The sequence below is a fragment of the Mastomys coucha genome, unplaced genomic scaffold (assembly GCF_008632895.1).
Source record: "Mastomys coucha isolate ucsf_1 unplaced genomic scaffold, UCSF_Mcou_1 pScaffold9, whole genome shotgun sequence".
Taxonomy (NCBI): domain Eukaryota; kingdom Metazoa; phylum Chordata; class Mammalia; order Rodentia; family Muridae; genus Mastomys; species Mastomys coucha.
The window spans coordinates 49,654,583-49,670,245 of NW_022196915.1; the positions used below are offsets into that span (position 1 = coordinate 49,654,583).

At 42.6% G+C, this 15,663-nt stretch overlaps 2 protein-coding genes across 2 annotated transcripts in view; both read left to right on the forward strand.

The window, feature by feature from the left end:
* Positions 1-1,057: 1,057 nt before the first annotated feature.
* On the forward strand, positions 1,058-4,185 carry Defb130b (defensin beta 130B). Its single transcript, XM_031362553.1, has 2 exons — positions 1,058-1,134; positions 3,909-4,185. Exons 1-2 carry the CDS (start codon positions 1,077-1,079, stop codon positions 4,088-4,090), a joined length of 240 nt encoding a protein of 79 aa, XP_031218413.1. The 5' UTR covers positions 1,058-1,076; the 3' UTR covers positions 4,091-4,185.
* Positions 4,186-13,980: 9,795 nt separating this feature from the next.
* Positions 13,981-15,663, forward strand: part of LOC116084929 (beta-defensin 43) — a 5,597-nt gene continuing 3,914 nt past the window's right edge. Inside the window, exon 1 of the mRNA XM_031362231.1 lies at positions 13,981-14,077. Within this exon, the coding sequence (XP_031218091.1) occupies positions 14,020-14,077 (58 nt within the window). The 5' untranslated portion in view covers positions 13,981-14,019. The remainder of the gene's footprint in view (positions 14,078-15,663) is intronic.

Sequence of the window (15,663 nt, forward strand, 5' to 3'; positions counted from 1 at the left end):
CCTAAGAAGGAAACAGATGCAGTGTTAAAAATCTGGCCAAAGACCCATAGTTGGGGAGCTTGTAGGTTCCAGTAGTAAATCTACTACAATGATTTGATGAAACTTCCAAGGTATTAATCATATCATCCTCTAAATATGCATCTCTCTGCCCATAGATTAAAGCAGCTTTCAGACCTAAATTCACAACTAGTCAAAGTGTAGAGAATAACTGACTATGGAATGTCAACCACAAATAAGACATATGTATCACACACACATACATACCATGCTGAGGAAGCATTGAAGAAAAGAAGGAAAGATTCTAAAAGACAGAAGTCAGGGGACAGCAGGACAAAACAATCTCTTCTGGACATGACAATAACTGTCCTCATGAATTCTCAATGTCTGTGATCTGCCTTCACAAGACCTGCACCAGATCAAGCCAGTTAATAGTTCAACACAAAGGGTTCACAAGCACCCCATACTTGAGAAGCTATGGACAACTTCTGGGGGAGGAAGAGTTGTTTTTTTCAAAGGCTGGTCCCTGGTAGGTGGACCATGCTCTAGCGGACAACCTCACACCACGAGCATACAAGGCAGCACAAAGGGAACTCAGTGGGTTATTAGAAAAAGATATGTAACGTTTAATTATGCAGTTCAAAACTCTAGGGGAGAAGTGCTTGATCATGTTTGAAGGAAGAAGGTTGCCAGTTATCCCAATTTGACCATCACATGCTGTGTACATGGAGCTGATTACAACGCTGCTGTCCACAGGCATAACTGTTATACGCCATGTAAAAAAATTCAATCATGAATTTTGTTTTCCAAAAAAGAGAATAGACTGACGGTGGGACCACTGGTGGGACTGAGAACACAGGAAAAAGAAGGAAACCACTAACCATCTAGGTCTTTATTATGAGGTTAATTTGTCACTAAATTTAGCAACTCTAAGGTTTGGAAATACTCCCACAAAAGCAGTTTTACTTCTTTGCATGTTAAGTATCACTAATTAGGAGGAACCGCAGGCCCTCAGAAGTGAATAAAAACCCAGAGCTTCACCAGCCCTGACCACCTTCCACACTGCTGGCCACTCAACCATGAGATCCCATTCCTTCCTGTCCGTCCTCTTCTTCTTTGTGATGATGGTGTCGAGAGGTAAGCTGGGAGATGACTTCAGGAGCAGGACTTCTTAGGAGGTCTCCTGGGGTGCCCACGTGTGCTTTGTGCCCCATAACTCAGAGGTCAGGACACAGACTTGAGGGTCCCCAAATCCAACACCTTCAGAGCTGAACGAATTCAGAAAGGAGTAGAGGACCCCCATCAACATAAAATGGGGACCAAGAACCCCTCTACGGAGAAGAGAAGCCCAATTATAGAAATAGAGGCAGAGAAGCTACTTGATGCAAGCCTTAAGTCAGTATACTTTAAAAGAAATTGGCTACCATCAACGCCTTACTCACCAAAGAGAGTAAAGATTAATTCATATTGATGAGGGAATGGAAGTATGCAGAGTCTACTGCTGAGAAGTGTAGGTAAGTACTAGAAACAAATGAAAAACTCGGGAGCAGAGGAATTATGAGGAAAGTAAAGACAATGTTCCTATTGTCAGTGAGGGATGCATGTAAAAATCTGGATTGCACCCCTGAGACCTACCATTCATACCTTTGAATATTAGAATCTAGAGTCCAGTGCAAACTACACCATCTCTCTTCTGACTGTTCTATACAGACCCTGGTGAGAGATTATAAAATCCTTTCCCCACTACTTCTTGGAAGAAAAGGGGTTTGCTGGGTATACCTCAGGGAGCAGAGGACTGGACAATTGTAAAAGCAGTGCCCACCACCCGAAGGGTGCCTATATCTCTCAAACTACTGTCTGTCCTCACTGAGAGAGCCCTTCTTGGTTCATCTCTGAGCTCCCCTGGTGAATTTGAGTCTAAGTTATGAGCATCCTCATTATCTACCTGGCACATAGCTGCACTTTCACAAAGGAGATGATCCAGTCCTCCGTTCTCTTCTCAGCTGCACTCAGAAAGCTTGGTCATGGTGGACAGACTCGCAGGAACCTATGATGTCAAATATGACACTAACTATTTGAAGTTACATTAGTGGCCATGCCTTTCATGTTAGAAAACAGAAGCCATGCTTACTCGAAGACTATGATTTTGCTGAGATCACCCATGTGGTTGTAACACTGAACTACATTTCTCTTCCTCTGGGTCCTTGCTATTTCCACCAATCCACATAGACATAAAAATGGTAACTATGGAGAGTTTTTTGTTGTTGTTGTTTTTTGTTTTTGTTTTTGTTTTTTGTTTTTTGTTTTTGCCATGCATGACGGCATTGAAGGATCAGAGGTGCTACTAAGGATGGGAAATAAAACAGGTATGTTATTTCACTTATACAAGGACCTAAAATAATGAAACTCAGAATAGATACTACAGCGGTGGTTATCAGACCTGGAAGGTGGGGCACAGAAGGACTGGAGAGTTCAATATAAGAATTTGATGAAGACGTTTTATAGATGAATTCTAAAGCTTCATGTCTATAGCTCTTAAAAAACGTTAAGGGGTTGGACCCTATGGTAGGGCTTCTTATCAATAAAGAAAGTACTGAGAGGCTGTTCAGGATGAGGAGAGAGCTAGCTAGCCTCCTGCAGAGTTCACAGGGAACTCACAGAGAGGTCTGCATTGCAAGTCGGGATGCCTGGCCCCTCCAGAGCAAGCAAGATCAGCCTTCCTTTGCTCCTCCCAAATGGGTTACACTGTGAGGACAGAGTAAATCAAAGTCCTGCAGGTCCTCAGTGGAGGGGGACACTTCAAATGGCCAGGTCTCTTGTGAACCCAGGGTGTCAGGACAGGAAAAGACCAAAAAATAAATAAATAAATAAAAAATCTTCCTTTTATTGCATCTTTTTATTGTTTAAGATTTCTTTCAAGATAGGGTTTCTCTGGCTGTCCTGGATCTCACTCTGTAGACCAGGCTGGCCTTAAACTCAGAAATCTGCCTGCCTCTGCCTCCCAAGTGCTGGGATTAAAGGCATGCACCACCACTGCCTGGCCTTGTTTGAGAATTTAATGCACACATGTAATGTGTTTTGATCAAACCCACCCCCTGATCCCTCTTTCCAATCCCCCACTTTTTTCTTTCTCTCCTAACATCATGAGCTTTGTTTTAAAACAACTGAGTGCACTTCTACTGAGGACCAGGAGCTGTCATCCACAGTGGAAGTAATGGGCCTTCCTGGTGCTGGAAAGGCACAGACAGGTGGCCCCAGCTATGCTCTCCTCAACAGCCAAACGAACTAAGAAAGCATGTGGACATACTGGAGGAAAACCTGCAGCTCTGAGAAGTCTCTCCAAACATGTAGGCATGGAGTAACTCAATAAGCATGTTTCTTACACAGTTCTGAAGGGGTGGGGGGAGACGACTTGGAAGCAGAAGAATGGACTGATTGATGACTGATGGAGATGAGTGCATCTGCATCTGATGAGGATGCTGTGAGCATGGGATAAGTCCTGCTGTTGAAACTGCTTCTGGGTAGATGTATGCATTGATGCTTCAGTCCAGAATGACTGACTTGAGAGGAAACTGAGCAAGACATTGCTTGTCCACTGAAGTTCTAAGACACGTTCTCCATCATGGTAACAAACACTTCAATGCACTCAAAGTGTGCTGCCAGGATGAGGACCACATCTCTGAAACCTCACAAGTTAGGATGCTCACTCCAAGGTGTATCTAATCCCAAATGTTTAGCCCCTCCCCCTACTGCCAAAATAAACAAACAAAAAACACTTTCTGTCTAAGCATTCGATCTCTCTGTGTAGACAATATTGTGTTTCCCATTCCAGAGCCATTTTCTAGGATTGTGGCACATTTACAGTACTTTGAAAGTGAATTAACAGTGTTGTCCAACTTCTTCCTGTGCAGGAAAGGCCGGTCTTGTTCCGGGGGAAAAGCAGTGCATTATGTTGAAAGGCGTATGCAAAGACATAGCGTGCACATCCATAGATGATACTATTGGTGTATGTAACGACGAGAAGAAATGCTGTAGGAAATGGTGGGTGTTCGAACCCTACCCAACACCGGTTCCCAAAGGAAAATCTCCTTAGAAGGAAGACCATGATAAGCCCTTCACACTCCAGAAAACATGGACAAGCTCTGCAGACTTCTGCTTACCTACACTCACCTTCTCCCTTGCCTGGAAATAAATGTCCTGAGTCCATACTTCCTGGTTGCTGTAAGCCTTTTGAAAATCTACCAGAAGTTAGTAAAACGAACTGAGAGGGGCACCCCTGGCTGCTTCAGGATGACTGGAGCACCTCCTTTACTATTTTTAAAACCAGGTTTGAGAAATTATTTGAGATTTATCATAGCAATACTTTCATCTTTAAATTTAATAATAATAATAATAATAGTAATAACTAGAAGAAAATGTACAAGAAGAATATTATACCCTGAAAATATTTAAACAAAATGAACATTTAGTAAAAAGATCAAAGTAAAACTTTAAACATGTAAAGTAGTGAATATGAAGTACATAATATTTGCTTGTCTACATTCGAATACAAACACTTTTTTTCATTTGCTTCTGAAAGCATAGCATTTTTCTGGGCTGAGAGTGAAGCTCAGAAACAAAGCATTTGACTAGCCCTGGCTCAAAACACTAAAAATATAATTTTTATTAAGCTCTACTTGGAGCATATGGGTAGAAGTTTATCAATCAGGTGACCTTACTGACTGCACCTGAGAATTAGGCTATAGTCCGTACTCTTTTTCCCAAACACAACTTCAAATGGCATAGTCTAAAATCTTAAAATCTAAAACAATTACATTTCTTTAGTGTCTATCTCAAAAGATAAAAAAAATTCCTAAAGTATAATTCTGAAAGAAAATAACTTTAAATTTTCTTTACATCTCTTAAAATAAAAGAGTAATTTACCTGTGAAATTTTAAAACATGACAGAACATCTTTTAGGCTAGAATATATAATAACATACATGGTTTTGCATAATAATAATGGTTGCACGGGTATAACAATTATAAACAAACAGATACATCATAAATATGCCAAAGTGAGATATATAAATGCATACCACTGTGATTGGTGAGTATGTGCTTCTCCCTTTATAATTATGACAGTTTAAAAAAATCAAGACAGACACATAAAATCTATTAACAAAATCAGCCAAAAGATATGATGAATCCTCACCATCAAGAGCCAACCCCTTTTTATCTTCCACAAGTGACGATATACAAAAACGACATGTCTTCATTCATTGACAAAGTCTCAACATTTTTGTGCATACCCACAATATTGAAATGTAAGATCACCCTTTTATACTCTGCACTGCTTTGGGTACATGAAAATCTGGGCTGCTTGGTTTTTGTCAACTTGACACAAATCTAGTCATATCTGGGAAGAGGAATCTTGACTGAGAAAATAACCTCTGTAAAAGTGACCTGTAGGCAAGCCTGTGGAGCATTTTCTTGATTAATGATTGAGGTGGGAGGGTCCCGATCACTGTGGGTGGTGCCCACCCTTGGAAGGGAGTCCTGGGTTCTATAAGGAAAGAGGCTGAGTAAGCCATTAAGTAGTGTTCCTCCATTGCTTCTGCTCCAGTTCCTACATTGAGTTCCTACCCTAGCTTCTGAAGGGGCTGAGGTTTCAGAATAAACTCTATTTTGTTCTTAAGACTCTATTCTAAGTTAACTTGTCCTAAGAGAGACATGGCCAATGAAAAAAACCAAACCAAACCAAACCAAAACAAAAAACAAACAAACAAAAAAACGAAACCAAACCAACCAAACAAACAAAAAAACTCAAACAAACAAACAAAAACCAGCAGGCCAGATTCCATCTTGTCCTCAAAACTTTTTTTTAAGCTACTGTCTAGAAAGTTACCGTCTGATGTCCTTGAAGTGATATGGCTCCCACCTTTGGGTTCTGGGAAGGAGATCAACATTTCTTTACCCTCTCATGTAATGCCAAGGCTTAGAAACTCCTGCGTGTGTTTTTTTCTTTTATAATCCCCCTTCACCTGGGGGTCACTTTCCTTCCTGTTCCATCAGGAAGGTTTGTAGCCCAAGCTCGAGCTTAAAGACTCTCATGTACTTGCATCCAAGTGTGGTCCCTGGTGGTCTCTTGGGGTCTTGAGAACTGGACATAACATTTCCCTCAGACTACAAGGTATAAGCTGAAATAAACCCTTTCCTCCCCAGGTTGCTCTTGGGCATGGTGTTAACTTAGTTAACTAAACAAAATCCATTCCTCTTGTTTCCAGATATGGACCCAAATTTGACAGAAATCATCCTATTGATCCAATAATATCTTTCAGATGTGCCTTCTTACTTTATGGGTCACGTGATTATTTCTAAGTAGACACCTTTCTGGCTTCTTCAGACAAAGAGAGCTTTGCTTCACTGAAGTCTCTTGTAATTTCATCAGCTGGAGGGATGCCAATACAGGCCAAAGAGAGGTGGCTGGTGTGTGTGTGTGTGTGTGTGTGTGTGTGTGTGTGTGTGTGTGCTGTGTACTCTAGTGTGTGTGGGTACCTGCAGAGGCAAAAAGAGGGCATCAGATTCCCTAAACCTGAAGTTACAAGCAGTTGTGAGCTGCCTGATGTGCGTTCTAGGAACCAAACCTAAGTTCTTAGTAGAAGGACAGCAAGAGCTCTGAGCTACTGAGCTGCTCTCCAGCTCCTCCTTATCAAATGTCTAGAGAGAAATTAAAATCTGAAACCAAAACTCAAAGAACAAATCTCTCTAAAGACATTCTAAAGCCCAAAGACATCAAAATCGAAATGAATTAATGCCTGAAATAAAATTATCTTTCCCACACTGGAATCCAAAGTTTTCGATGAAATAACTGAGAATTTGAGCAATAGTTTTTGATTCCTCATCATAAAGATCCTTTAGTTCATTCAGTATGGAGTCCCCTGGGTCTTCACATTTCATCAGAGCAAAGGGTTAGATAGGGAATAGACACAGACACACACACCGAGAAAGCCCAGCAGATGACTTATTTGGTAAAGTACCCACCACACTAACACAAAAACCTGAGGTTAGATCCCCAGAGCCCTAGTTAAAAGCCTAGCATGGAGCCATGTGGTGAATGTAAACCCAGTCTTGGGATAGGACACAAATAGGAGTATCCTTGAAGCTCATTGGCCATAGCCTAGTCAAACTGATATGCTTCCATTTCAGTGAGAGATGTTCTCAAAATGTAGATGTGGAGGGAGAGCAATCGAGGCAAGATCTACACACACACACACACACACACACACACACACACACACACACACCAGCCCACCACATACACACACACACACACACACACACACACTAAAAATAATATTAATTAAAATTTTAAGTAAAAAGAAATAGCAAGATCAAAAGAAGGCAAAATAGAAGCTACAGTGCTGTCTCCTCCACAAAGAAGAAGCAAAGGAGTGAACAATGACATTCTGGAGTGAGTAGCCATGAAACACAAGGAAAGGATGCTAACGCCTTAAAACGTGTGGTGCTTTGAAAGGAAATGATCCCATAAATCCAAAGGGAGGTGGGTCCTTGGAGTAGGTGTGGCTTTGTTGGAGTTGGTGCAAGATAAACATAAACATTGTTAGGCCTTATGGTAATCAGTGTTCATTGTTAACTTGACACAATCTGGAATTGCCAGGTAGATGGGACCTCTGTGCCTAGGTATAGTGTCTACCTACTTCCTCAGAACCGAGGCGTCTCATCCTAGACAGAAGAGGGGGACTTATAAAGACACATAGCTCAGCCGGGCGGTGGTGGCGCACGCCTTTAATCCCAGCACTTGGGAGGCAGAGGCAGGCGGATTTCTGAGTTCGAGGCCAGCCTGGTCTACAGAGTGAGTACCAGGACAGCCAGGGCTACACAGAGAAACCCTGTCTTGAAAAACCAAAAAGAAAAAAGAAAAGAAAGTCACAAGATCCATGAGGCTCCTAAGCACTAAATAATTACTGGGGGGAAGGGATTCCTTGGTGGAACTGCTTGCACGTCGGGCAATGAGCCTCTAGTTCATGAGTCCTCACCTGTAAGTCTCTGCAATCCCGGGCCAGGCCAAGGTCACCTGATATGGCCTTAAGGTATTAAATCAAGCTCAGGTTGGAGAGGCCACAGCACCACTGAGACTGTAACAATTATATTGAGAGCAACCAGACTTTATATACCTTTATCAGATACAGAATATAATGGCAATTGCCAAAATCAATACAATTGTAGTTGCCATAATACAATATTTGCAAGCTATATAGGAATAGAGGGCACACAAGATTAATGTCTAACACCAACTACCCTGTCAACCTTCCATGTTTTTTTTTGTTTTGTTTTGTTTTGTTTGTTTGTTTTTTGTTTTTTTGACTTCCAAGGGAACTTACAAAGAAATGCAAAGAAGCCTGAACACTTCACTGCCTGAGGGAGAGCATTACTCTCTCAGGAACTGGAAGGCACATGGTGTCCCAGGAATTATGGACTCTACCCTGAGAAACCTACGAACATGCCTCTCAAGGCACCTGACCCGGGCCAACTCTATGGCTCCCTGCACTCAGACATGCTGGGGCAGGCTCTGATGATGCATCTTCATTTGAATCACTCATGCTGTTGTAAGTAACCCCCAATAAATCCATTGGTTCACCAATCAAAAATTGAGGGAAATCGTTTTGTTGGTCTAATATCCATGCTCTATCTGGGTGAATAGACATTTATTTACACACTACCTGACCTGAGCCCAGTGCACACTAAGAGTCTCCTTTCATCCCTCCATAAAAGTGAAGTGTACCTGCAACACCAGGATATGCATGGTAAGACACTTTAACCAGAAATTAATGAATATAAGTAGTAGTAAGTATTCTAAGTCCTGCTGTGGGGTTTCTACCTGCCTTAGACCATTTATGTTCCCAGATGAAAGAAACACGCAGTCTTTACATTTTTAAATATGCCTTAGGCAGCATAACAGCTGGGCAGCTTCCTACCCTCCATGCTGTCAGAATCTACCTTCCTACCAATGACTCAATTATTACTTACTATGTTTCATTTGGGTGGCCCTTAGCTCCCATCAGGTAGCCCTCTGGGCCATTCTCTTGGCCCTTAGCCCATGGCTGCTCTCCTTTCTCCTCTCCTGTACATTCTTTTTCTATTCCATGATGGCTTCTCTCTCCTTTTTCCCTCTCCCTCCAAGTCCTAGGAACCTCAACCCCACCTATGTCTCTTCTGCCCAGGTATTTGGCTGTCGGCATCTTTATTCACCAATCAGAATTAACTTGGGTCAGGGGCTTAAGTGCAGACTCCAGGTCTTGGAGGCCAGCACTTAGCATAACAATAGACAGTAAAAGACAAACCCTCAACATATATATGAAACTCCTTGAGTAACTTTATAGCATTTAAATAGTGAAAGTATAAAAACAAAATAAGAACAAATAAAGATATTGTAGAATATCCATGAAGCCCATTCTGTATGTTTACACTATTCTGAAAGGAGGCTGGGCATGATCCAAGTACGATATATGCACGTTGGAAAGGTTACATTGGATTGTAATTTGTACAACTGGTGTGCAATGTTTGCTTTGGCAACACATATACTAAAATTGGACTTGTGCAGAGATTAGCATCAATTAAAAACTAGAAATAGATCTGTCTTTGTTGCCATTCTATCACTGTGGTGAATCATCATGGCCAAGGCAACTTGTAAAAAGAAGCATTCAATTAGAGGCTTGCATATGGTTTGAGGTGTTCATGGTCATCATAGCAGGGGCATAGAGACAGGGAGGCAGGCATGGTGCTGGATCAGTAGCTGAGAGTTCACTTCTGATCCACAAGAGGCAGAGAGAGAGAGAGAGAGAGAGAGAGAGAGAGAGAGAGAGAGAGAGAGAGAGGGAGAGAGAGAGAGAGACAGGCAGACAGACAGACAGACAGATGGACAGACAGACAGACAGACAGACAGACACACTGGGCCAGTGGGCCAGCCTCGTGTGTGTCATGCCCCATCAGTGACATATCTCCTCTAGCAAGACCACACCTCTTAATCCTATCTAAACAGTTCCACAACTGGAACCAGGAATTTATGGAACATATGGACCTATGGAAGCCATTCTCATTCAAATTACTACAAGAACCTGAGAGGGAAAAATGTGACCAAAAAATAAATAATCCAAAATAGTAAGGATTTTTAAATCTTAGAGTGGCATAGTATATGTATTATTTTTGTTAAGAATCTTATTGGTTTCCTGGACTTCAAGTAAAAATATACTATTTAAAGGAGGTGAGGAGGGGAACAGGGATGGGGATTGGGTGCAGGAGAGGGGTTTGGGAGAGGGCTGGGAGAGAGAGCGGAATTGGTTGGGGGCATCTCTGGGACTAGCCAGAGACCTAGATTGGGGGAGGCTCCCTGGAGTCTATGAGGTGACCCTAGCTGAGTCTCTTAGCAGTGGGGGATATGGAGACTGAAGTGGCCACTTCCTGCAGCCAGGCAGGACTTCCAGTGAAGGGAGGGGAACATCAACCCACCCACAAAACCTTCCATCCAAAATTAGTTCTACCTACACGGTGCACAGGGATAAAGATGGAGCAAAGATTGAGGGAATGGCCAACCAAAGACTGGTTCAACTTGAGACCCATCCCATGGGAGAAAACCAACCCCTGACACTATTAATGATACTCTTCTATGCTTACAGACAGAAACCTACCATAACTGACTCCCAAGAGGCTTCATCCAGCAACAGACAGAAGCAGAAACAGAGACCCACAGCCAAACCTTAAATGGAGCTCTGAGGAGTCTTGTGGAGGAATTGGGGAAGGACTGAGGGAGCTGGAGGGGTCAAGAACACCACAAGAAGACCTACAGAGTCAACTACCTAGGCCCATGGAAGCTCACAGAGACTGAACCGACAACCAAAGCTGGGAGCTGGATCTAGCTCCCCCCTCTCCACACATTTGTAGCAGATGTGCAGCTTGGTCTTCATGTGGGTCCTCCTAACAATTGGAGCAGGGGCTGTTTCTGACACTGTTGCTTGTCATTGGATCCTTTCCCCTAGCTGGCCTGCCTTGTTGGACCTCAGTGGGAGAAGATACGCTTAGACCTGTTGGTACTTGATGTCCTACGATGGGCAGGTACCTAAGAGGGGCTTCCCCTTCTCTGAGGAGAAGGGCAGGGTTGGTGGGGGAGGGATTTGTGAGGGTGGGACTGGAAGTAGAGGAGGGAGGGCTACAGTCCAGATGTAAAGTGAATAAATAAATTAATTAATGGAAAAAATAGAGTGAGAAAGAAAATATGGAGTAGGGTGGGTTTGTTGGTATACGCCTTTAATCCCAGCTCTGAGGAGGCAGAAGCAGCTGAATCCCTGTGAGTTCCGAGCCAATCGGGACTACATAGTGAGACAGTGTCTCAAAAATAAATTAAATAAACAGTATAGAGGCACAAGTTCACACATGTATGTCTATTTATACATATAAGAATTACTAGTTTTTTTTGTTGTTGTTAGTTACTAGAAATTTAACAAAGTACTCAATGCAAAGGCAAGGAAAGCTATGGAAAGCTATGGAAACTTATGGGGTAAGAAGTGAAAACATTAACCCGGACAACATAGACATTTATTTTCCCAAAGCAAAGTGGGAGCAGGGGGACTTAGGGTCAGGGAATGAGTAGGAATAAATAATTTTATGTTTTCTTTTTAAGTATGAGGGTTTGAGGGTATCACAACTAAAAGAAACTGATGAATTTTCCATACTTTCCAGTAGAATGGGGTTGTTAATTATGTATTGCCTAACTAGTGCCTTTCTGGCAAGCTACACTCCATAAAACCCACGATTCTCGGGCCAAATTTACTATCTGATAGTAAGTTATCTTCTTTCCCCTTCTGCTATAACAACGTGTGCCTCGCGGCTGATGTCTCTTTGATCTTTGAGGAAAGGCACTAGCAATTCTATCTGCCCTCACAGAGGCCTCGGGTGATCTGGCAATATGCAGGTGTTCATTAGCCTATAGCCTGAGCAGAGCAGAGCTAGCTAGTCCTTTGATGTCTGTGACACCAGTGGGCAGCTGGGCATCACGCGGTGTTCCTGAGCATCCAGGCAGCACCACTTCGTTCCAAATATACCACTCAGGGAAACACATATCAATCAAAAATGTCTCGAAGTCACTAAAGTCCATGCTTTTAGTATTCCATAAAGGACCTCTATTTCTCCTCATAAATTGTATCACTTTGCTTCATAACCTGTGCTTCAAAAAAAAACAACAAAAAAACAAAAAACCAAAAACAAAAAACAAAAAAACAAAAATAAAAACAAAAAAACCCAAGAGTTTGCAGAAAGGAGACAACAATCAGTAAATTCTGGACTCCTGATCAAAATGGTAAAAACCCAAATCAGGCTGCCCTGAGTGGATGCAAGAGTTATCAACAAGTAGTACATATCCCCAAGGACCATCACATAGGTTATCCTTTGAGCTTCTAGAATGCTGGAAAAGTAGGGGCCCACGTGCCTCTGTTTCAGTAACTTAGAGGAGGGAGGATCTGAACCTGGGCTTAGAGACAGACAGATCACACCCCTAGAGCACTCCTTCCCCTCACTTGTCCTCTTAGTCTAGATTATGTGCATCCTCTCTCAGGACCTCCACTCATTTCCCAGGTCTCTGTTCATCCACCATCCTGATGATGTCATCTTCAAAGTCTCAACATTCTGGATGAACCTGCAGAGATAGCATAACTACATGTTCCATCCACTGAAACCCCCTAGCAAGTGCTGGCAGAAAAAGAACTCCCATTTTAGTGATGGAAAGTTCCCAACTTGTAATGAGTCTATCTGGAAAGCTATGGAAATCATGAGGCTGAAGAGACAGCGTAACAGTTGAGAATTTGAGTTCAGTTCCCAGCATCCACCTCAGATTGCTCACAACCACCTATAACTCCAATTCCAGGAGAACTGTCGCCCTCTTCTGGCCTCTTCAGGCACCTACACTCATGTGCACATTCCCATACAAAGGCACATACACTTTTTTTTTTTAATTTAAAGTTATAAAGATCACTATCAAAGATACAGACATACTTCATAGTTTCTCAAGTTAGGGTGACTCTGCCTTCTGTAAACCTTCCCTGGGCCCTTCCAGACTACTCTGGTATCTATTATGTCTCATCAGAACCCAGTAGGTAAGTTACTTACTTAGTCAGAAATATGCTCCTGTTGCCCTTCAGTTGGCTTCTGTGTTGTGTGCCTCTGTGTGCTTTAAAACATCTTAACTCTTCCTGTGTAACTTTACAGCTGGGAAGTGTGAACAATTTGCATTCACTAAGATTTTTAGTATAGAAGTTAGTGGCCGGGAGGTGGTGGCGCACACCTTTAATCCCAGCACTTGGGAGGCAGAGGCAGGTGGATTTCTGAGGAGTTTGAGGCCAGCCTGGTCTACAGAGTGAGTTCCAGGACAGTCAGAGCTACACAAAGAAACCCTGTCTCAAAAAATCAAAAAAAAAAAAAAAAAAAAAAAAAAAAAAAAAAAGGTTAGTTGACCTCATTCAGTTATTCAAATGATAGTTGAAGCTCTCCTCCCTCCCACACACATACATCTCACTAGACTATGTATAGTTTTGAATCTGAATGTCTATTCCCCAAAACACTGACAGATCAGCATGATGTCACATCAAGGGTTTCTCTTCCCATTACCTGAGAATGAGGAAAATGCCTTCCCTCTGTAAGTGGGGCCTTAACTGGCATAGCTCCAGAAACCAGGCGAAGACACAGCTTGATAGCTGTGTGTCTCCTCACCTTCTCAGGACTGTTGCTTCCCTCCCCACTCTGTGTTTACCATCTGAGCTCACCCCAGCTAGCGTTTCCTAAGTGTGTTTAAAGTGAATGACGGTCATGTCCTTTGCATTGCTGCCTCCTGGTACAAAGCCTCATTGGAACACAGAAATGTTCTTGCTATTGAAAGGTTCAATAACCATGCAGCAACTTACAACTCCTGGGCCAAGACCACAGGGAGACTCTCCTCATTCCTGCCTCTGGTCCTCATTAGCCTCCCTCCTCTGCTATGAGGCTCCTGCTCTCAATTCTGGGGGTCCTCACCTTGTTATCCATAGTTCCTCTGGGTAAGACAAACGCTTTTCATTCCAGGGGCATGAAAACAGAGGTGGAGGAGATGCAAGGCATGTATGTAAGAAATTTGAGGCATGGAGCAAAGGAAGCTAGGCAATTAGAAGAAGGTGGAGAGGGGCGAGGAGGCACATCCTCTGCCATTGTCCTGGAGTCACAGAATGCTGCCAGCCAGAGGCAGAGGCTTGTGTTACGTGTTGCTTTAAAGTCAGCTGGAACTCATTTAGTTTTGCTTAATCTGCGTGGGAATTATATAAAGTGGGAATGAAGGCTCCACTTGAGTTCATTTTTAATTAGCACTTATTAATTATACATAATAATGGGTTTCATTGTGACACTTTCATACATGTACATGACATATTTTGGTTATATTCAATCCCTCATCTTGTCTCTGTCTCAAAGCCCTTCTCCTCTTACCAGCCAGCCTCCTCCTGCCTCTGCCTGCGTGGGTTGTTTTGTTTTGTTTTGTTTGTGGGGTGGGGGTGTTTTGGTTTGGGATTGTTAGTTTATTTGTTTTGTTTTGTTTTAGATAATAATATAATTACATCATTTCCCCCTTCCCTTTTCTCCCTCAAACCCTCCCATATACCCCTCCTTATTCTCTTTCAAATTCGTAGCTTCTTTTTTTTTAAAATTTAATTGTTGTTGCATGCGTATTAGGAGTGTATAAATATATACACATATATGTTGGTAAATATAAGCTGTTCTTAAGTCTGTGTAGTGTTACTTATATACATGCTTTCAAGGCTGATGGTCTGGTATTGGGTAACCAGCTGTGTGCTCCTCCAGGGGAAGTCTGCTTCTCCCACTCCCAGCACTCCTTGGCTGCTATAGTTCCTTGTATGGAGGTCTCTCATGGGCTTTCTCCCCTTCACAATAGTTTGTCTATTATTGTTGTCCTTGCTCAGCTCATCTTTAGTCAGTCGTGTGAGTGAGACTTTGTGGGTATAGCTTCTGACATTACTAGGAGACACAATTTCATAGCAAACTCTCTGCTCCTCTGGCTCTTAGAATCTTCCCATCCCGTCTTCCATGTTTCCTGAGCCTTCAGTGCAGGAGTGTTTTGTAGATTTACCCCTTGGAACTAGGCTTCACAACTCTGCATTCTGATTGGTTGTGGTTTTCTATAGTGGTCTCTGTTTGTGTCTTTTATTTATTTATTTTGGCCTTTCTCCCTTCCTTTCGTGTGTATGTGCGTGTGCATGTACATGCATGCATGCATGTGTGTGTGTGTGTGTGTGTTCTCCAATGAGTCCCATTAGAGTTGTTTATAGACGCATGTGTTAGAGTTTGTTTGCAGGAACACAGGGAAATTACCAGTGGTTATACCACTGAATAAAATGTTTCTCCCTCCCTCACCAGCTATTAGCTGAGTATAAATACTCAGGAAGGGGTATGACCCAGTAGCCCCACCCTCCCATGACAGGATATTGATTGGCCCCATAGGAATCTTGTGCAGGTCATCATAGGGCTGGGAGGTCATCATGTCAGACCCAGAATTCAGTCTCTCTCTGTCTCTCTGTCTCTCTGTCTCTGTCTCTCTCTCTGTCTCTCTGTCTCTCTGTCTCTCTCTCTGTCTCTC